Here is a 23,571-nt window from a genome sequence, read left to right as displayed (position 1 = left end):
ATATCTATTCCCAAACATATTCCCCAATTGTTAATCCTAATTAAGTCTTTCAATTTAAGTTATTCCAATTATACTAATATGGACCATTGCTGCAGATGTTGCTTATTTTCAGGCTTATTTTCCTTTAGATCCCCTGCTGGAATAGGTTGGACTGTTTCATTTAACTCCATCATCAGAAGAACAGTAGTCTAAAGTAATAATAAACTGCTTAATTACAATAAATGCTAGTTTGCTGACTGAAGTATCATTAAAGTCGTCTGACAACCTAACAAGAAGATTTATAACAGTGATGTAATAAAATGGATTCAATGGCTGGAAGAGGAGTTAACAATCTCTTTGGCCCATAATGCCAACAGCAGTAATAGTCCTGTGCAGCTGAAAAGAGAAGAAAAAACGAGAATGAGAAGCAAACAGATGAGGGAGGGAACAAAGGAGGGAGGGAGAGAAGGAAGGAAGAGAAAGAAAGAAAGATGTCACTGAGACTTCTTTTTCTCCTAATAGGAAAGTTCAGAAGAGATGAGGTTGTGAAGGGAAGGATGAGTGCTGTATGGTCATGTTGTGTTTTAAGAAGCCTAAAGATGTCCAGTTCAACACATCCAAAATTGTGATGGTAGCTAAGGAGAGAAATTTGGGATACATAGAAAAAACCTGGGAATCATCTGCACAGAAATAATGAAACCAGCAGGACCAAGGATACAGTAAAAGGGGCTGTTTGCTGTTCATACCTTTCTGAGGGCAGCTCCTGATTCCCCAGACTTCTCACTCTCAACCCACAACTTGTCCCTTCCTCTGATACACTGGTTCCTCTAGCAATCTCAGCCATGTTCACTCACTCGTTTCTTTCCTGGTCTTTACACTAGATTTCTCTAGATGCCTCCTCATTTCTTTTAGATTCATTTTATGGGTTGTTTTCCTCCATTCGAATTTCTTTTTTGCTTTTATTTGTATTTCCAGTACTTAGCACAGTGTCTGGCACACAGTAAAGGCTTAATAAATACTTAATGAATTGAATTAGCAAGAAAAAGTCAAGTTCATGGTGAACAGCCTCAATTTTTACCCTGAACCATGATGCAACATTCCTCAGCTCAGAGAGTGAGAAACATGCCATGGGATACTGGAGCAAGGATGAAACAGTTTATAATGACTGCTGGCGAGTAGAATAATGAATTGATTATGGAGAGGTAAAAGGACTGCCTTGCTTCACTGAAGGCCCAATTCATATTAGATAACATTTGCAATGGACCCAGACGGAATGGTTTTATAACTTTATCTGGCTCTATTCAGGAGCAAAGGGAGCAAATAGTAGGAGTAATCCAAGGTTGGAGTTGGCAAAGTGTTATCTATCAGTGGTCAGACAAAAGAGAGTCAAATATAGAGAACAAATGTAGAATTAGGTTGATTCACCAAGCGGAGACAGGGAAAGGGGTAAACTGTAGACATCACAAAAGGGATGGCCTCGGAAAGAACTGCGGGTTGGGGGGACTAAAGGTTAATAGTGTGAACAAACAAGAGAGTTAAAGACAAGATGAAATGAGGAAAGCTTATGATCAAGTAATTTAATCAGTAAATAACAAGTGTATAAGTACAAAAGCAGGGGAACATCTTTGGATGAATTTTTTAGTCTAGCATAGCGCAGTGAAGAGACACCTGGACTTGGAAGAAAACCTGGATTCAAATCTGCCACTACCTATGTGTTCTTAGGAATAAGTCACTTCATCCCTCATGGCCTGGATTTCCTCATTTGTAGCTCTGACCAGGCTAAGGATACAGTGGAAAGTTAGAACAGCTAAAAACATCTTAGCAGATTCTGGAGGTTTTGTGATTTGATCATTAAGGAGTTTTGAAACACCTCCTTACAACCATGATCACCCCCTTCCCCCACTCCCTTCTCTAGAGTCAAAAGGGTATTTTAGAGCAAGGGTGGCAAACAGCTCTGGGTTTTTCTGTTAACCCCTCTCATCCCAGATCAGACTAGGAGAAGAGTTTCATTCTTCCTCTCCCACCTGGTAAAAGGAAGGAGGGAGGAGGGGGCAGCAGCTATGTGGGGGCCTACGGGTAATGGCCTTGGGCCCCAGGGCAACCCAGAAAGCCTGGAAGCGTCACCCAGGTTCTACACATCCTGCTCACCCCTTCCCAGCAGCCCTGGGAGAGAGAGAAGGGGGATGGGTCGAGGTAAAGAGCTAGCCAGCCTACTCTATTAAAGCTGTAGTTTTAACGCATTAATCATGAGATGCCGATTCTTGGTGTAAAGTAATTCAGAAATGCATTCAACAAAACTGAAGTCACCTGATTGGTAATGGGTTCGTTTCAAATTGGTAAACTTTTGTATTAGTTATATCAAGAAACTTTTCATAATTTGGTTACAGCTAAAACAATTTGACTATCACTTATGAAAATTGTAAGATTGTTGGTTATTGTTTTAATGCTAAAACCTAAAGCTGATAATTAATTATGGTAATTAATCGTATAGAAACGAAGAGATGAGGTGAAAGCCTCATCCAGACTGGTTTTGCCCATTCAGAGCAGTCCTCAGTTCTAAGGGTATAGATAGACTAGATAGGAAGCCCCTTCTCTGGGGTCCCTGTCATTCCTCTTTATTTTGTAAACTTGCCAAAAGGCTTGTTTGGGTTATGAAATTCCTAAACAATGAACTTGGCTTGCTGAGAATTTGAAGTATATAGAAATGATCTCTAACGATTTGACTTTTACACCAGGAAAATTTAAATTTGAGGTATAAATCCTGGAAAATTTTCCCCTAACCTGTGATTAGTGAAACTTGCTGTTTGACCTAAAAGCTCATGAGACTGTAACTGATTTTGAGTTGTCTAATGGATAATAATCCATCAATAGTCAATAATCCACCATATGAGAGAAATGCCACAAGCTACTCAGAGAGAATGTGATACAGGTGGGAGGCCTGCTTTAGGAAAAGCTGAGAGGACAATTTTAGCCTCGGTCTAAGAAGGGATCCTCCTGGCTCAGATCCCCCATTGTATTCTTTTGAAAAGGAATGTTACCCACCTGGCTATGAGGTGGTACTGATATTGCATGGTTGGAAAACTGTAAATTCAAACAGATCTAAGGATGTTTTATACTGTCATATTTGATACAAATCTCATCCCTGCTTTATCCTCTTATAGCAAATTTCTAGAATCAGAGCAAGTGATCAGTAAAAGATATAAGCACAATGCAAGTGTTCCAGATCTTGCTATTTTGACCTGAATGTGTAGTCCTTTCAAATCCCAAATTACTGAAATTAAATCAGAAACATCCTCAGTTTGGTTTGAAGAAGAAAGGAATTTGGAATCAGAGTGGAAGCTTGGGGCAGTAACAAGATCAGTTAATTCTGCAGATCAATTGTAAATGATTTTAATGGGGCTCTTGCTCTTTTACTTCTCTCTGTATTTGGGCCCTACAGACTAGCTTATCAGATCTGTGTCTTCCAGACTACAAGTCATTCATCTACCGTTGGAAGCAAACAATGGGTACCAGCCCATGTGTCCCTGCATTGTCCTCTGGATGCAGCCAGTCAACCTCCTCCCCAGGACTCCAGCAAGACAGGGACAGCTCCATGTACCTTGCCAGCATGAAGCAGTTTCAGCAGACCTTTGCCCTTTACCCCAAAAGAACTGGGGTCCCATTTGTTTGAAGGGGAAATAACAGGGTATGGGCCCTGGAACCCCCACCCCCAAACTTTCCCACATGGCCCTGAGACTCAATTCTGTATAAGCCTTTCAACTGCCTTTCATTGTGGCTCTGATCTTCAATTCTCTGTTACCTCTAACACAGCCCAGCCCCACTGTCTGCACCTGGTTCCACTCCTTGATTACATCTAGACCTACTCCTTCACCATTATTACGTGCGTTCATCTTGCCCCCATTAAATCGCTCAGATTTTAAAAATCTGACCAATAGCACAGACTCACTAGGAATCTTGTCCACCCAACCGGTGTATTAATAAACCTTGTCTCTGACTGAAAGAAGGCTTCAGTTGAATTCTTTCGAGGCAGAGTCACACCTTTTGCCCTGTATTTCGGGGTCCCCTGCACCCCTAGACTGCAACAGATACATAAGGTCCCTTTCATCTCTAAATCCTGGCATCCTAAATGTTAATTCCATATTGCTTTTAGCGCCATTGGGATCTCCATCTTGAAGGACCATAACAAACTGAAAGGGACCAAAGAAATATCTAATTCAACACCCTCACTTTAAAGATGACAATGCTCAGGCTCACAGAAATTTAACAGATTTGCCCAAAGGGCAGCAAGATGGTGCAGTGGATAGAGCACCAGCCATGTAGTCAGGAGGATCTGAGTTCAAATCTGGCCTCAGACACTTGACATTTACTGTGTGACCCTGGGCACGTCACTTATCCCCAGTTGCCCTATCACTCTTCCTTCTGAACTATCTCTTTTCATATTGTTAAAGTACTACATGGGCAAATCAGTTTATACCTTGTGGTACTTAAATAACCTGATGTATTTTCTTTCCTTTAAAAGAAAACTACCTCTACCTTTTTTTCCTTTCATAAAAGGATCAAAGAAGTATCTAAGAATTGCTCTAAAGTTGTAAGAAAAATTCATTTATAACTATAAGAAAAATAAATGCATTATGTGGTAGATTGTTTCGTATCCAATTTTCTTTTTCTACTATTTATACATGGAAATGTTCCTGTTTATTGACGTTTGTTATATTCATGATATATTTTTAAAAAAAGAAAACAAATTGCAAGAAAGGTCAAATATGTATATTTACATAAAGCTATAGGAAACAAAAAGCACATAGACTACCTAGAATGCACAAACACTTTCATTTACAGTTTGGCAGTGTTTCTAATATTTAGTCTTCTTGCAGAACACAAAAAGCATTACACTAAGTCGACTATTAACACAACCATAGAAATTAATTTGGGAGGGTTCTGGTTAAGATGGATGTATGAAAATTCACACAGCTGTATCACACTCAAATAGAAACAGATCCTTTACTGTATGCATATTGACTTAGAAAACTGCAAATTAACATTACCTATGTAGTTACTGCATTTTATTTTGTTAAACATTTTCCCAATTACATTTTAATCTGGTTCAGGCCCAACTGGGAGTTTTGAATGGGCAGCAAATTCGACACCTCTAATCCAGAAAGACCAACAAACTGAATAACACAAAATCTGAAGAAAAACCTAAGTAAATAATTTCATCCAGTCCAGGATTGCAATAAAGGGCAGTCAAAAGCTGTAAACAATAAAGGAGGACAATACCAGAGCCAGCATAAATGCAGATACTGAGATGTGAAGCCTACTCTAGCACCCTGAGCAAGAAAAACAGGAGGATAAAAAAGGAGGAAAGGAATAGATCAGGCCTGCACGAGCTGTCGCCTGAAATCCTTTGGCAGGCCTGGAACAGATAAAATCTAGCATCCTTATTGGGGAAGCTTTAAGGAGAATATAAGACAACAGCAAGGTCCTTAAAAGGGACACTTACATACAGAGCTCTGATCAGGGACACTACAGCTTACCAATGCTATGCTCTACTATGCTCTGGGAACAGACACACCAAAGGAAGCTAAAGTCAGCAGCACGACCCCAGGAAATCTAGTCTGGGTAAAAACAGGCTATGACCAACTCATCGAAGAGTACACAAGGAGGTAGAGCTTGACCATGGCACAAAGTCACCTCTAAAGATGGGAAAGAGAAAGTACTAAAAAGTAAGCACTATGGAGAAATATTATGGATCAAGAATTGCCTAAGAGGAAAACCCATTAAAAGAGTATTGTCCACAACAATTTTAAGTTCACCTAGAAAACAAGAAATTTTTTAAAATGAAAAGTTTAACAGGAAAAAAACTGGAAAGAGAACAACTCAAAATATAAGATAGAAACTTTACCCAAGTAGCCAATATCTTGAAAATCAGAATAGATCAAACAGGATTCAACAACTCTGCGACAAGAAGAAATATTCAAATAAAAATCAAAAGATTAAAAAAAGAAGAAAATATCAAGTGTTCACCATAACAAAAAATGATCTGGAAAATAGACCAGAAACAGTTTAAGAGTTAAAGAACTCCCAGAAAACTCAACCTTTCCCCTGCACCCCAACCTGTCCCCCTCAAGACACATTTCAAGAAAAGAACATTGAAAGTTGCCCAGATTTATTACTGCCTGAGGGCAAATGAAAATAGAAAGAACTGACTAGTTACCTCCTGAAAAAAACCTCCATATGAAATTTCCTAGAAACGTCATAGTCAAAAAACAAATCTTCCAAGTGAGAGGAAAAATACTGCAAGGAACCACAAACAAAGAGTTCAAGTACGAAGAAGACAGAATCACCCAGGACCTGGAAGTTATTAATATAAAAGGGGAAGGGAGAGAACAAACACTAATTAAGTACTTATGTGCTAGTAAGTGACTGTTTTAGTAAGTACTTTACAATATCATCTCATTTAATCTTTACAATAACCCTGGGAGGTTGGTGCTATTATGATCTTCATTTTACAGTTGAGGAAACTGAGGCAAGCAAGGTTAAGTGACTTGCCCAAAGTCATACAACTAGTAATTATCTGAGGCTGTATTTGAACTCGGATCTTCCTGACTCCACACTTGGCGCTCTCTCCACTACACAATCTGGCTGCCTAAACAAGATGAGGTGGCTTTCATTCTAGTAAGGACAGAAGACACAAGTGGTCCTTTAAAATCCTAATGATTTTAAGGGTTACTTAGGGAATTAAATGAGACAAACAGGGAAGGTGGGGGTGGTTCTGTTTTGATGACCTTGAGAGCAAAGAAAAGTGAAGGGGTAAAAGGAATCACTGAGGAAGAAATGGGAAATGAGGTACTTACTATGCCTCATAAATGAGGTAGGTTCTGAGAAGAATATACAAAAATAGAAGTAGTAATGACATGAACCTGAATTTCATCTGTTGTAGATGGAGAGGAAGACACAGACACACAGAGTCTAACACAGTAATAAACTGTGAAGAAAAAGGCAGATAGGAAGAGAACAGAGGGATTAGGTGTGGGGTTCAGGACAGGTCAAGGAGGGGAATAATTACAAGCCAAATGAACTTCAAATTCATAGGGTAGATTGCAAAGGGAAGTTTAAAAGAAAAGAGTTTGTAAAAAGCAGTAATTAGAGTCTGGGCAAGGGAAGCAGATCATTTCAGTGTCAGATAATTAGGGCTGATTTCATTCTTTATCTTCAAACCATTTTTCTTTAAAAGAAGATAGAAGTAAAAAGATGATATGATACATGGAACTACGCTAAAGCTCACATAAAATAGGGCAGCAGAAAAGATTAGAAAACAGAATTTTTACAGTAAGTTTACAATAAACATATTTTTAAAAAATGTTAGCCAAGAGTTTAAAATGAGGAATATTATAACAAATTATGAAAAGGAAGGATTCAGAGAAATTTGATAACTCCTATGAAATGATAGAGTGAAGTGAGCAAAACCAGAAAAATTTATACAGTAACATTAGAAATCAAACCAACTTTAAAAGACTTGAGAACTCTTATCAATGCAATAACCAATCATGATCCTGAGTAGTGATGATGAAGCAAATTACCTACATCTCTTGATAAACAGGGAAAAGATACAAGATGCAAAGTAAGATACATTTTCAAACACTGTTAACATGGGAATTTGTTTTGCTTGACTTTGTTTATCTATTAATGAAGGATCTGTACTTTTCTTTTTTCACCCAATGGGAGAGAGGAAATGGCAATGGTGTACAGCCAAGAAAAAAAATGAAATTAAATAAATATATAAAAGACAACAGAGTCAATGAAACTTTTTTTTTAACGTCCAGGAGAGCAGGCAAGGGTAGAAAGAATCAGATCCGTAGGGCTGCTCTGAAAGCCATAGGTTGAATTTATGATAATTTAAAAAGCAAAGCAAGCTACAGCTACACATAACAGAGACACACAGCTACGTATACAACCCTCTTTTTCTGTTCTATTCTGTATATTAAAATGCCCATTTTATCAGATTTTTGTTAGATTCTGAAAAAAAAAATTTTTTTTTTTTCTAAAAAAGATATTCAAAATAAATGAGGGCTTGAAGCAATGCTTCAGGTAAACTCAAAAAACAAACAAATACAAGGTTTTCCATCATGGTCTCAAAGCAAAAATGAAAATTAGACAAGATTAAAAGAAAACCTACATTATGCTTAAAGGCAACATAGATAATGAATCAATATCAATAACTAATATGTATATGCACTGAAAAGAACAGCATCCAATTGTTTAAAGGAAAAAGGTAATTAAATTCTAAAGGAAAAATGGCACCGGTGACCTGTAAAAGATCTATCACGTACCCCTTTAAAACCTAGGTGAATATAATAAAAGATAAACAATAAAGAAGTTATGGATATGAATAGAACATTAGAGAAGTTAGATGATAAATCTTTGGCAACTAATGAATAGAAATAGAAAAAAGTATACAACTGTGCATAGTGCTGTTACAAAAACTACCCTACCATGTGCTAGGGTAGCCAGGGAATAAAAACCTCACGTACAAATGCATCTTTATTGATCCAAACATATTAAAAAGGATAAAGAGGTTTTGAAGAAAAGTTTAAAACTTAGGAATACTTTAATAATATATTATTATAAAATTAATGGGTCAAAAAATAAATCCAACAAATAACAGATAATTTCATAAAAGAAAATTTCAACAGTGAGACATCATTGGGGCAACTTTTGGGATGCATCCAAAGTAGCTATTAGGGAAAAATTAAATCACTAAACACTGCCATCACCAAAGAAAGAACAGATCAATGAATTAGGTGTGCAACTAAAAAAAAACCCTCAAAAAGCAACAAATAAAAAAACCAACTAAATACAAAAGGAGAATCAAAAGCAAAAAAATTACTGAATTACTAAAAGTACATTATTAAAAAACCTAAACAGGCAAAACTACTAATTTCTCATAAAAAAAACCAAATAACCAATACAAAAAATTTAAAGTAGAATCACGACAAAGAAAATTATTATGCACAGCTTTGACTAACAGTCTAACAAAATTGATGATAATTTAAATAAAACAGATGAACATATGATATGTAAAACAGAGTACCCAAATTATTAAAATAACGGTGAATTTAAATAAATCATTAAAAGAGAGAGAAACTGACCAAGGCATAAATGAACCCAAAAAGGGAAAAAGAATAACCCAGGACCAGATGTATTTATAAGTGAATTTCATTAACATATTCAAAGAATAATTAATTCTATGATTACATTAGTGTTTGTAGAAACTGGAAAATCAGAGATTCTGCCAACTTCTTTTCATGAAACAGAGAAAGAAAAGTACAGAACCTAACGAATATTGATGCAAAGATGCTGAATACAATATTGAGAAAAAAATGCTATAGTAAAATGTTAAAAAGATTATATGTAGCTATCAAATGGAATTGATAATAGAAATGCACTGTTGGCTCAATAACAAAAACTATAAATGTTATAGTTCATATTATTATTATTATACTAACAATTAAAAAAACAAATTAGCTTTATGTATTTTTTTAAAAAAATACAACACTCAATGCTGTGTGTGTGTGTGTATGTGTGGGTGGTAAAAATCATAAAAACAAATGGATCCTTCCTCAACATGTGAAAAAAGATTATGTCTAATGGAGAAACATTTGAGGTTTTTCCAGTTATCATCAAGAGTAAAGCAAGGGATCCCCATTACCACCACTACTATTTTATATATTTCTAAAAATGAATATTATTACAAAAAGAGAAGATGTTAAGGGAAGAAGCATAGACAAAAAGAAAACAACATCATCTATTTTTTGTAGATGACATGATGGTCCATTCTAGAGAGTCACATAAAATCAACTGAAATGATAAATAATGTTAGCAAAATAAGAATTTGGAAAAGTTTATCAAATAAACACACGAATCATCAGCCCTTCTGTATGTTACTAATAAAACCCAACAGATATCATTCAAAATAACTGTAGTACATTCAAATTAACTATAGAACATATAAAACACATAGGAGTCCATGTTTTTATACATGGACTCCTATGTGTTTTATATGTTCTATAGTTCCATGTATAAAAACACAAAGGAATTTCATGACAACTAGAAAACACTCCTGCAGGATTAATTCAAGCCTAAATAACTGCAGAGATATTAAGTAGTCATGGTTGCACTGATCCAATATAATAGAAATGCCAATGACTTAAATTTGCTCACTTATTTAGGGTCATATGACTCAAACTATCAAAAACTACATACCAAGTATATGCCCACTGACAGGGGAATGGCTTAACAAATTACAGTACATGAATGTAATGGAATATTACTATGTTATAAAAATGATGAACATGATGAATACAGAGAAACATGAAAAGATTTACATGAACTGATGCAGTGAAGTAAGCAGAGCCAAGAAACAGTGTACACAATAACTACAATAGAAACATATAACAAAAAAAATCAAAAGTGAACATAATAAAATTATAAAGATCAAGCATAATTAAAATAAAGAGATGTGAGAAGACATTACAGAACTAGAAAAAATAACAAAAGCCATCTAGAAGAGCAAATCTCAAGAGTATCAAGGAAAATGATGAAAGAGGGGGTGGAGCCAAGATGGCAGAGTAAAAGCAGTGACATGCTTGAGCTCTCCCCCAAACCCTTCCAAATACCTGTGAAAAATGGCTCTAAACAAATTCTAAAGCAGCAGAACCCACAAGAAGACACAGTGAAACAAATTTCCAGCCCAAGACAACCTGGATGGTTGACTGGAAAGGTCTATTGCACCTGGCTGGGAAAGGAACGCAGTTCAATGTGGGCTCACAGGCAAAAAAGGCCTCAGCGAACCTTGGAGCAGCCCTCAGAGGACTGAATCACAGGCAGCTGTGGCAGTTTCCAGACTTCTCAACCCGAGAATGCCTAAGACAACTTAGAAGGTCAGAAGGAAAAGTCTGTGAATGCGGTGAGAGGGAAGCTCAGTCCCAGCCCCAGTCCCAGCTACAACCCCGGGGCGGTGGCACCGTCTGGGGCTTCGGGCCCACAGACTAAGAGGGAATTGAGTGGCTAGTAATGGGGGATTGCAGGGATCTCTCTGCTGATGCAGGATTCTCTGGCTTTGCCGGTGCTTGGATCTGGGTCAGTTCTGGGTGGCGAGGAGGAGCACTGGCACAGTGAAGCTTGTAGTGGCTGTGGAGAGAGAATCCTCCTCACAGTTCCAAGGCAGAAAAGAGTGCTTGTGGTCACTCATAGACCAAAGTATGGGCCAGAAAAGGAGTAAATACCTCGCCCCTTATCATACCACCTTGGAAGAACTGAAAATTTACAGGTCCCTAGAAGTATCTCTGAAAACAGCTGCACAAAACCCCTGAAGCTTGGGACAGTACATTCTCCACACTGGAAGCAGACCCCTACCTTAACAGAGAGTTTATAACTCAAATAATTGGCTGGGATCATGAGCAAACTTCGCAAAAAAAAAGTCAGACCATAGAATCTTTCTTTGGTGACAAAGAAGATCAAAACATACAACTAAAAGAAGACAACAAAGTCAAAGCCTCCAAGAAAAATATGAATTGGCCATGGAAGAACTCAAAAAGGATTTTGAGAAGTAAGTAGAGGAAAAACTGGGAAGAGAAATGAGAGTGATGCAAGAAAATCATGAAAAACAAGTCAACAGCTTGCTAAAGCAGACCCAAAAAAATACTGAAGAAAATAACATCTTAAAAATTAGCCTAACCCAAATGGCAAAAGAGGTCCAAAAAGCCAATGAGGAGAAGAATGCCTTAAAAAGCAAAACTGGACAAATGGAAAAGGAAGTCCAAAAGCTTACTGAGGAAAATACTTCCTTAAAAATCAGAATGGAGCAATAGGAAGCTAGTGACTTTATGAGAAATGAAGACACTGTAAAACAAAACCAAAAGAATGAAAAAATAGAAAACAAATGTGAAATATCTCATTGGAAAAACTGACCTGGAAAATAGATCCAGAAGAGATAATTTAAAAATTATTGGACTACCGGAAAGTCATGATGAAAAAAAAAAGGGCCTAGACATCATCTTTCAGGAAATTAGCAAGGAAAACTACCCTGATATTTCAGAACCAGAGGGCAAAACAGAAATTGAAAGAATCCACTGATCACCTCCTGAAAGAGATCCCCAAAGGAAAACTCCTAGGAATATTGTAGCCAAATTGAAGAGCTACCAGGTCAAGGAGAAAATACTGAAAGAAGCCAGAAAGAAAGAATTCAAGTATTATGGAAACACAATCAAGATAACACAAGATTTACCAGCTTCTACATTAAGCAGGGCTTGGAATATAATATTCCAGACGTCAAAGGAGACAGGATTACAACCAAGAATCACTTACCCAGTAAAACTGGGTAATCTTTCAGGGGAAAAAAATGGACATTCAGTGAAATGAAAAGACCAGAGCTGAACAGAAAATCTGACTTTCAAATACAAGACTCAAGAGAAACATGAAGAAGTAAACAGGAAAGAGAAATCATAAAGGCCTTATTAAAGTTGAACTCTTTACATTCCTGCATGGAAAGATGATATTTGTAACTCATGAGATCTTTGTCAGTATAAGGGTAGTTGGAGGGAAAAAATTATATGTATGTATGTATGTATGTATATATAGATAGACAGATAGACAGATAGATAGATGCACAGATAGATAGATAGAGGGCATAGGGTGAGCTGAAGGTGAAGTGGTGGTATCTGGAGAATAGAATTAAGGGGTGATAGAGGATTATACCGGGAGAAGGAGAAAGGGAGAGGTAAAATGGAGTAAATTATCTCACATAAAATAGACAAGTAAAGACTTCTATAGTGGAGGGGAAACAGGCGAAGGGGAGAGGGAAGGAGTGAATTTTATTCTCATCAGATTTGGCTTAAGGAGGGAATAATATACACACTCTATCTTATCCTACAGGAAAATAGGGGGAAGGGAACAAGAGAGCAGGGGGATGATAGAAGGGAGGGGGTAATCAGAAGCAAACACTTCTAAGGAGGGACAGGGTCAAAAGGGAGAACAGACTAAATGGGAGGAGGATAGGATTAAGGGAAATATATTTAGTTTTTCACAACATGACTACTATAGAAGCATTTTGCATGACTACACATGTATAGCCTGTATTGAGCTGCTTGCATTCTCAATGAGGTGGGTGGTGAAGGAGGAAGGAAGAAAATTTGGAACCCAAAGTCTTAAAAACAAATGTTAAAAAAGTCATTTTCACATGCAACTGGGAAATAAGATATACAGGAAATGGGGTATAGAAATCTATCCTGCCCTACCAGAAAACTGAAGGGGAAGGGGATAAGAGAAGGGGAGGAGAGATAGAAGGGAGGGCAGATTAGGGGAAGGGGCATTCAGAATGCATGCCATCTTGGATTGGGGACGGGACGAGATGGGAAGAAAATTTGGAATTCAAAATCTTGTGGAAGTTAATGTTGAAAACTAAAAATGAATAAATTAATTTTAAAAATGATGAAAGAAACTAGGCAAGAAGGAGTACCACATCTCAAATTACACTAAAAAGCAGTAATCATTAAAACTATTTGGACTGGTTTAAAAAAAAGGAAAATTGATCAGTGGGACAGATTACCAACACAAGTTCCAGAAGCCAGGGAACATAATCTATGGTTCAATAAAGTCTAAGATTCCACCTCCTGGGGGAAAGACTGCCAGGAAAACTTGAAAGCAGTCTGACGGAAATCAGGTTTGGACTCATATATCATAGAGGGAGAATGAGTGAGTGTGGCTGTACATGGTGGGTGGGTGGGTGGGTGTGTGTGTGTGTGACCCTAAGCTCCAAACAGATACACGACCTGTAAATGTTAAAAGCTACACCATAAACAAATTAGAAAAGCAAAAGACGAGTTCCTTTCACAGCTATGGATAAAAGAATTTTTGCCTAATCAAGGGATCAAGAGGATCATAGGAGATAAAATGGTCACTCTTCATGACATAAAATTGGAAGGCTTTTGAACAAACAAAATCTATGAAGTTAAAGTTAGAAAGTTAAAATTAAATGGGGAAAAAAGCTTTGCATCAAGTAAAAGTCTGATATCCAAATTATATAGGGAAGGACTCACTATTTTACAAAAACTGCTGGGTAAACCGAAAAGCAGTTTGGTTGGGACATAAATGAACATCAATAATATTTAATTCAGAAAATCTTACACAAATGAGCAATTCCAAAGGGCTCATGATGAAACATATCCACCTCTAGAAAGAAAAGTGACAGACTTAAAAAGCGCAAATTGAAACATATATTCTTTCCTTCCTTCTCTCTCTTTTTTTTGGATATAGTTAATGTCGGAATTTGTTTTGCATGACTGTACATATTTGTAACGGTGTTTGTTTTTCTTGCCTTCTCAAGGGAAGAGGGGAAGGGGAAGACAAGAATTAAGAACTGAAAAAAAAATGAATTAAACATTTTTAATAAAAAAAGGTACAGTATTACTGTTGGTGGGGCTGTATATTAGTCAAATCATTCTGAATAGTAATTTGCAATCATAAGAAAGTGATAAAATATTCATACTCTGACCCAGAGCATACTAGTTATATACTCCAAGTAGTTCGTTAATAAAAAGTAAGATCCTGTATACACTGAAATATTTGTGACAGTATTTTCTTTGTAGTAGAAAAGAACTGCAAACAAGACAGATTTCCATGGGTTGCAGAATGGCTGAAAATTAATGGAATGTGGGTTATTTCTATTATAAGAAATGTCGAATGTGATAAATACAGAAGTATGGGACAACCTACACAAACTGACGTGAAATAAAATGAAACAAGAAAACAAGATATACAATGTAAATGGAAGGAACAACAAAATCAAAACAGAATGCTGAAAAATCTTATGATCAAGTCAGGCCCCAAATTAGCAATGAAAGGGCAGTTCCCACTCTTCACTGAAAGGTTAGGGGTAAGGTAAAAAGAGGCAGACAGCTTTGAGAATGTAATGGCATTGTGGTTAGTTTTGCTGAATTATTTTTCACTCTTTTTTAATCTTTCTTATAAGGGATAGAATTTTTTTTTAAAAAAAGGCTTTTTTTTTTTCAAATCACCAACCACTTCTCATCCAATTTTTAAAGAAGTTAGTATAAAATAAAAATTTGTAGCATTTACTCGCTGTCCAAGAGGAAGAAACAGCAGCAATTTTCATAATTTCTGCCAACCCAATTAAGCCTTACTCTGTGAGGCAGGAAAAGAAAAATATTAACAATAAAGAATTTGCTTTTTGTTGTCTTACCTTGTAAGATTTTCTAATAAATTTCCTGAAGTATGGTTTAATAAATCTTATAGGCTTTTGGAATCCACTTGTATGGACATTCTGAAATTTTGAAAAATTGGAGTTCTGATCATTCCTGGTCGAATGAAAGAAAGAAAAAATGTTTAACTTATTTCAAAACACTTTTACTCTTATGTCAACATAATCTTATCCCAAACCAAAAGTAGGCTCTGTTAAAGACGATCACAATTTAATGTTGTAATACTTTGCTTTTCTGACATAACAGCAGGTGCTTAATAAATGTGATCAATGAATTAAAGAAAGTGAATTTTTCAGAAATTAAAATTTACTATTTCAAACACCAAGTTCTTAATTTAGCCATTTTTGATGAAAATCTTCCTAAAATATTTCTAAAACTTCCCTAACTTCTTCATATGCTGAACAAAAATTTAACCCCCTTTTCTGAGGACTCAGTTATTATCCTTATGGATATCAACTATTAACTTTGCCAAAACAGTGATTGAAAGCCCTCTCGGGGACTATTTAGAGTTGTTTACAACTAAATTAAATGTCTTAAGACAGCTGACATTTTTACTTTTCTCTTTCCTCACTATCAGGCTGTCAAGTATTGCTTCAGAGAGTCAGTAGGATTCCACCTACTAGTAGGCCCACATCTACTCACGCCAATTTCTTAGGATTTTTTTGTCAAATTAGAGTAAATAAGTCCAGTATGAGAACATGAAGGGTTCTGAGGAAAACACATGAGCTTTGGCGTGTCAATGTTCCTATTTTTTGTGTGCTTAAAGCCCTTTTACTTACTTTTTGGTTCTCCATGGTTCTACACAGCTGAAGTTGAAAGAAAAATGACCTTAGGATAAATGTAACTATTGCTATAATTGGTAATAATGTGTCAAATTGGGATTGGACACAAATTTTCAGTTTGATAGTTCCTCTGTACTGATCCAAGTAGGAAATGGCTGGCGGTAGTATTTAGAGGAAATACAACCATAGTAAAAATTATTAAAATGATAAGTCAAATCCTATAGGGTTAATATACTACCTTAAACATACATGTTCACATAGCTACCTCTACTAAATCATGATTTAAATTATTCCACTTATATTTCTAATACCAAAGTAAATCATAAAATTAGCAAATTTCCTGCAGTCTTAAAATATAAGAACTAAAACTCAAACTTTTAAAATCATGAATTATAAACAATAGTGAACTCCTTCAGACTTTTAAATTCACTACTAAGCTTGAAAATCTTAATCTTATCAAATTATGTCCCATATCCAAAATTTTCATCCTATACAAAATCCATGTAGTCCAATTGAGAGGTTAGTAATAGAAACAAATAATCTCCATTTTTAAAAACACTGAAACTTCTATATCATATACACAAAAATTCACATTTAAAAGTTTTAATTTTTATAAATTTCACTTAAGGATGAAATTGACTTTTTATAATATTTCAAATTAAAATTTATGAGGGTTCCAAATACCAAATGAGAGTTTTCTTTATTAGAAAAACATAAACAAAAACATAAGAATTTATTAAGCATCTATAATGTGTCAGGCACTGTACTAAGCACCTTCTCTCATTTGATCATGACAACAACCCTTGTAAGGTAGGTGCTATTATGATTCCCATTTTACTGAGGAAACTGTGGCAAAGGCTAAACAACTTGCCCAGGGTCACACAACTAGCAAATGATGAGGTTCAATTTGAACAAGTCTCCTTGACTCCAAGTCTAGTGCTCTATCTACTGCAACACTTGGCTGTATCTAATTCTTAAGACTGTTAGAGCAACTTACTGTGTCTTTACAACTCATTTCTGTATTTTTGACAGTGGACAGCTCCAAGGAACATTTTGTGGGAGAACCTGGGAGTTGCATTTACAGCATCATTAAAGATTAAAGTTATATCCCAATGTTTCTAAACTGCCTTAATAATGTTATGGATCTAACACTGATGAAGATATCTAAATCATTCTTGAACCCATTTATACTTAACAGTGAATGCAAGCTCTTGATAAATTCTGTGATTATGAAATGGAAATCAGGTATGTTATAGAATATACTAAGCTATTACTACAGTGTATCTGTGGGTTGCAGAGACCTAGGATCCGACTTTGGATACTGATGTTTTACCATTAAGGGGATCACAGAGCCTAAGGATGTTTGCCCTAATGGAGAGAAAATCATTCAGATGAAAACTGTTCATAGACACTGAGACCACAATTTGTTCAAGAAAACTTAAGTTATGTTCTGGGCTTCTAGAGGGCTGAGAAAAGTACTTTCTCCTCAAAATATAAGGCAAGAAAGGAAGCATAAAGATGAGAGTAAGATTAGGAAAAAAATGAATGAGAGGATGAACTGATGAGCCAGAGAAGAGAATATAGATGTAAGGCAGAGGAATGGACTATGGCACAGATAGCCCTAAACAGCAGCTAGTGAGCTCCATATCCTCGAAACAGCTCTTCTCCATGATTTCCCAGGGCACAGAGGTAATTTGCTGTAAGCCTCAATGCAGCCTTCTACGTTTTTTATTACTTAGTACTGATCAGTCATTAGCAGAGATTTTGTTTGACAAGTTTTACATAATACTTAAGTGGTGAGAAGGGGAAGATTCCTGACCACCAAGAGCACCTGTTGCCCAGAGCACCTTCTGACTTCCCAAGCCAACTTTGTTCTTACCTGGGGGTAGGGGTGGATGGTGGCAGGCACTGCATACCTCTAGGATTGTCCTGACCCCCACCCCACTCCCCACCTAGGGTTTTCTTCAAAACAAAAAGTTATCCTAGCCTCCCGGCAGGGCTTTTCTACCTCTGCCTAGTGTGTGGTAGATTTTCTTTGATCTATCAGGACACAGTATGTTCCAGGAGACTGAACCTTCATACGTCATAATAAACTCTCTAACAATTAATGCTTTACCTGGACTCACTGCTAAATGGTTAGCATACCTTAATCTTCTTACGCTGTAAGCATCCCACTGATAAACTCCTAGGGGATGATGTACAAAACTTATTCCCCATTATGGAATAGTGACTTCCTCACACGCACAGTCAACCCTACAACCCCAATGTCTCACTCTAGATCTGCCTTCCCATTGAACTGTACACTACAGAATGCCTACTCTCTAATAAACTAACTTTTTGTCTTAAACTTTTTCTTTCTCATTTCTTCCATCTTCTGGCCCTCATCGATAGATGGTTCCTCAACAACACTGCTTCACTCTTAAACCTTTCTATCACTGGTTACACTTTGTTTTATACTCAACCTTATTATCTTATTTGATCCTGACAACAACCACGGTAAGGTAGGTGCTATTATGATTCCCATCACTTAATGTAGTAGGGGAGTTGGAATATTTCCTTGCTCCCCCTGCTGCCACTTTGAGACACTTAATTGACTACCTTCATTAAATAACCTCTTCTCTCCAATATTATTTGAATTTATCATTTAATTTAGTTTCTGGTTTCTATTATTTATCAACCCTATCCCCCGGACATTCTCGTTCTTTCATCCATAAGCTCAGTGCCTGGCTCAATCTTTTTTTCCATTCCATTTACTACCCTTATGCTAGGGGATTTGAATATAGATATTGATACTCCTTCAAGTATCCCAGCTTCCTAGTTTCCCAATCTAGTCAGTTTCTGTGACCTACTCCTCAACCATTCAAGAACACAAAGAAATGTTCTTAACTTTGCCATCGTCCACAAATGTTTCACTTCCTTGTTCTTAAACGGTAAAATTTCTTTATCTGATCATAATCTTTTCTCATTCCATCTTTCCTCATGCCTTATGAATCCTCATCTTCAATCCTCACTATAACCTCCTTCTCTCAGCTTTCCTATACCATCACCCCTAAACACTGCCTACTCTGTTCTGTCATCCCTATCTCAATCTCTTAGTAAACCCACTCAACTCTTCACTATGCTTCACCCGTTTCACCCCTGTATCTCTTGCCTTCTTGTCCTCAGCGACCACACCATAACGAAGCCCTAATCCTAAATTACTCCACTAGCCTTTTATGCTCTTATTCATGTCTTGCTAAATGGGGCTGAAGGAAATCATGAAACTGTACAGAATAAGTTTACTACAAATGCATGCTATGTAACCTCAACTGGGTCCTCAATGCTGCAAGGCAAAGAATTCCATTTCTCCCTAACTGATTATTAAATTATCTAGTCCTAATCTCTCTCCTGAACTACAGTAACGCATCTCCAACTGCTTCTTGGACATCTAACTCGTGTATAAAAGAGAATTCATTTTCTTTCTCCTAGAAGTCTTCCCCTTCTGAACTTCCCTTTTAATATGAAGGGAATTACCATCCTCTCCCACTCAGGATCACAACCTAGGTGTTATTATCAATTCTTCATTCTCATTCAACCCACAAATCTAATCTGTTGCCAAATCTTCTCGTCTTTACCTTCACATCATCTCTCATTCACATTCCTTTTTCTATAATCATACTGCCACAGGTCTTTTATCACCTCTTGCCTACACTACTGCAGTAGAATTGCCAACGTTATTTTTCTATAATATAGGTTCTGAAGATGCCACCCCTCTCAATGATTACTTACTACTGATAAGACCAAATATCAAGTCCTCTGGCATTAAAAGCTATTTGCTGCCTGGGCCCTTTTGATCTTTCCAGCCTTCCTATGTTATATTTCCCTCCACACACAATGATCCAGCTACACTGGACCACTTGCATTTCCTCTTACGTGGCACTGTCTCTGTGTGTGTCTTTGCACTGGCAGTCTCACAGGCTTGGAATGTTCTTGGTCTCTTGGTTCCCCTGGCTTCCTTTAAGGTTTCAAACAAAAAGCTACTTTTTGTAGAAGGCCTTTCCAGTCCTGTTCTAACAACTTCCTAACACACATTTCAAACCAGATGTCGCAGAGACATCATAAACTTAACAAGTCCAAAAGAGAGCTCATTACCTTTCCCCCAAAACCACACCTCTTCCACACTTCCCCTAAGTACACCATTTGTCTAGTCCCCCACTTTCCATCACTCACATAACCAGTTGCCAAATATTGCTGTTTCTGCCTCCACTATCGTTCTCAGAGCCTACCCCTTTGCTCTACTCCGACAAGCCACAACTTTAGTTTAGGCTTTCATCACCCTTCATGTAGCCACCTAATCAGTCTCTCTAAATGGCCTCAAATCCCTCCCCAGAGATTGGCAGATCTATGTTACTTTTCTCTATTCAAAAAAATTCCATTGTCTCCCTATTGTTTCTAAGATAAAAGATAAACTCTTCTGTTGAGCTTTTAAAGTCCTTTACAACTTGGCCAATACCTCTCTCTGGCCTCAGTGCCATTTACACCCCTTTCCATCCCATTCCTTACAGATGCTCTTCCATCACCTATCTCTGTCCCTTTGCACTGGCTGTCACATGCCCTCCCACCCCCACGTGGCATGATCTCCTCCTGGCAGAACCTTTCCTTTTTCAAGGTAGAGTTACGTTAAAGCACCTTCTACATTAATTCTTCCCTGATTCCTCCAACTGCTAATGCCTTTCCTTACTCATCACCTTGTTTTTTTTCTTTATACTTATTCTGTAAATACATAAACACACACACACCTATAGACAGACACATAAACACACACACACACACACTTTTCTTACAGAATTTAAAATCCTTGAGAGTAGAAACTTTCATTCTTTGTCTTTTATTTCTACCAGCACCTAGCACAGTACCTGGCATATAACAAGTATTTAGTAAATACTTGTTGACTGAGAGTACATGAAGTGCTCCCTACCCATGGTCTTCTATGCACATAATAAAAGGAGGGAGGTTATATTTTCTCCTCTCTTCTTTTGGGCTAATGTTGGTTTTTGTAATTACCCAGCATTCAATTTGTTTTCTGTTTCTTCTTTTCATTTACATTATTGTGGTCATCACACCTATAATATTTTCTTGGCTCTGTTTAATTTGCATCAGTTCCAAAAGTCTTCCCATGGTTTTCTAATTTCTTAGTATTCATTGTTTCTTATGGTACAGCAATTCCACTGCACTGTTGTACCACAATTTGTCTAGCCATTTTCCCAACAATGGATATCTATCTTGCTTCCAAGTATGTGCTACCTCTTTAGTGCTACCACTGAATACTGATGCACATACAATAACTTTCTAACTTCCTTGGTAAATATGACTAGGAAAGGAATCTCTAGGTCAAAGAGCACAGAACAAATTCATTAATTTCTTACTAATTCTAAATTGTGAAACATCCTCACCATTATGAAAGGCAGAGGGTAGTACTTGCTTTTAATCTATAATGGATTAAAAATGTGAATTTTGCACTCAAGCAAATACAGAGGACACAATCATTTCTTAAAATCCACCACATGATACAGTACAATATATTAACATTCAATTTTCTATCACCTAAACGGAAAATTCTGTATGATCTATCCAAATATTGAACTCATTGCTTCTGGTTTCTGCTAGTAGTAAAGAAGTTGAGGGATAAGACCTGATGAGGTGCAGTATTTTCTATATAATTCTGAAAGTCAATAACAAACACTCTTTCCTGCTTGAACATTCAACCTATATTTTCAAAAATTAATTGATGCTTTTTGCTTACATCAGTCATTTATGACTATATACCTTCTCCCAGTGAGCCCTCCTTTGTAACAAAGGAAAAACAATTGAGCAAAAGTAATCAACACTCTGACAACACAGGCAACATTCTCCATACTACTTCATCTCCAATGAAAGAGGGAGTCACATTTCTTATCTTACCTAGAGCCAAAATGAGTCATTATATAATTACATGTAATTAGCTTTCCTTTTATTTTTATAAAAGTCATTGTACACAGTGTTTTCTTGATTCTGCCTATTTCACTCTGAATTTATACAAGTCCTTTGATGTTATTTCTGATTTCCTCTTATTTATGACTTCTTACAAGGTAATGATACTCCATTACACAAAGATACCACCATTTGTTGAGCCGTCCTCCAATTGATGGGTACCTCCTTTGTTTCCACTCTTTTGCTACTATACAAAATACTGCAATACATACTTTGGTACATATGGGACCTTTCAGTCCTTGACTTTCATGGATATGTGCCTCGTAAAAGATCTCCGAATCACAAGGTCTAGATATAACCTCTAAGACATGCAAGCAACAGGTATTTATTAAGCAATTAGGATACAAATATAAGCAAAAACAAAGTCAGTCTTTGCCTTTAAGAAGCTTACATTCCAATGGAGGGGAAGAATCACAGAAAAAAGGAGCTTTAAAAAAGGTGGCAGGGTGTGGGAGAATGGACGTACAGAACAAGTCTAGAGATTCAGAAGCACAGCCAGGAAGACAATGAAACATTGCTGACGTGGTCCCCTCCACAAAATTAGACAAACTCACCAATGGAAGAAAGAGAGTAGAGAGACTGAAGATGTTCGCAGAGGAACTCTTCCGAAAATAGAGGGATATTAAGGTTCCTTTCCAGACCTTATGGCATTAGTCACATTTTTGCAAAATTCCATAGTTTTCTAAACATGTGAGACCAATTCAGAGCTGACCAATAGTATACTACTGCATCTATCTTGCCACAGACTCTTGAACATTGATTATTTGTCCTTTGACATGGTTGGCCATTTGCTGTACATAAAGCAAAATGTTAGAACTGTTTGAATTTGCATTTCTTAATAGTGAGTTGGAACAAACTTTTATATCCACCCACTTTCTTAAAACTGTTACTCAATTCAATCCAATAAGAGAAGTAGGAAGAGGAAAGGACATAAAAGATAACACAGTATAATGGAAAGAACTCCTGAACTGGAATTAGGAGAGAGATGGCTCTGAATCCTGTTTCTGACACTTACTAGCTATATAATCACAAGTGCAAGTTATTTAACTTATGTGAGGTTAGTTTCTTCAGCTCCACAATGGGCAAAACACTACCTGTAGTACCCACATAACAGGGTTATTGTGAAGGTCACATGAGGTAATGTATGTGAAACTTTTTGCAATCCTTAAAGTACAATAAAAATATTAGCTATTATAATTAAAAACTTTCTTGATTACAGAGTGGAAGTTACATTGCTAGACATTGAGAAAATACAAAAATGAATAAAAGACAATCTCTATCTTTAAAATGTTAATAATCTAGTAGGTAAATAGACAAGCACACAAGTATACCAAGTATTATGAAAGATCCAAGAAGAGATCACTTCCAGCTGGGGAGAACAGCAGCTTACTAGAGAAGGTAGGGCGGGAGCTCAGACTTGAAGAATTATAGAACTTTACAAACCTGTATTATAAAACAACTTAACTGTGAAGCATTTCAAGTTCACATTCCCAAAATACTGAAAATTATCACCACAAAAATTC

The 23,571-nt window shown here is 36.7% G+C and overlaps 1 protein-coding gene across 7 annotated transcripts in view; it reads right to left on the bottom strand.

Annotated features, from left to right (window-relative positions):
• Positions 1-23,571, bottom strand: part of BCLAF3 (BCLAF1 and THRAP3 family member 3) — a 211,852-nt gene that overhangs the window by 138,499 nt on the left and 49,782 nt on the right. For all 7 annotated transcript variants that reach the window (XM_027866150.1, XM_027866130.1, XM_027866120.1 and 4 more), the window contains exon 10: positions 15,239-15,353. In XM_027866150.1, coding sequence (XP_027721951.1) covers positions 15,239-15,353 — 115 coding nt within the window. The remainder of the gene's footprint in view (positions 1-15,238; positions 15,354-23,571) is intronic.

The sequence above is a fragment of the Vombatus ursinus genome, unplaced genomic scaffold (assembly GCF_900497805.2).
Source record: "Vombatus ursinus unplaced genomic scaffold, bare-nosed wombat genome assembly UNPS02001419.1, whole genome shotgun sequence".
In the NCBI taxonomy this organism is placed as follows: domain Eukaryota; kingdom Metazoa; phylum Chordata; class Mammalia; order Diprotodontia; family Vombatidae; genus Vombatus; species Vombatus ursinus.
Note: the sequence above shows the minus strand (reverse complement) of the source record. Positions and strands in the feature narration are given on the sequence as shown.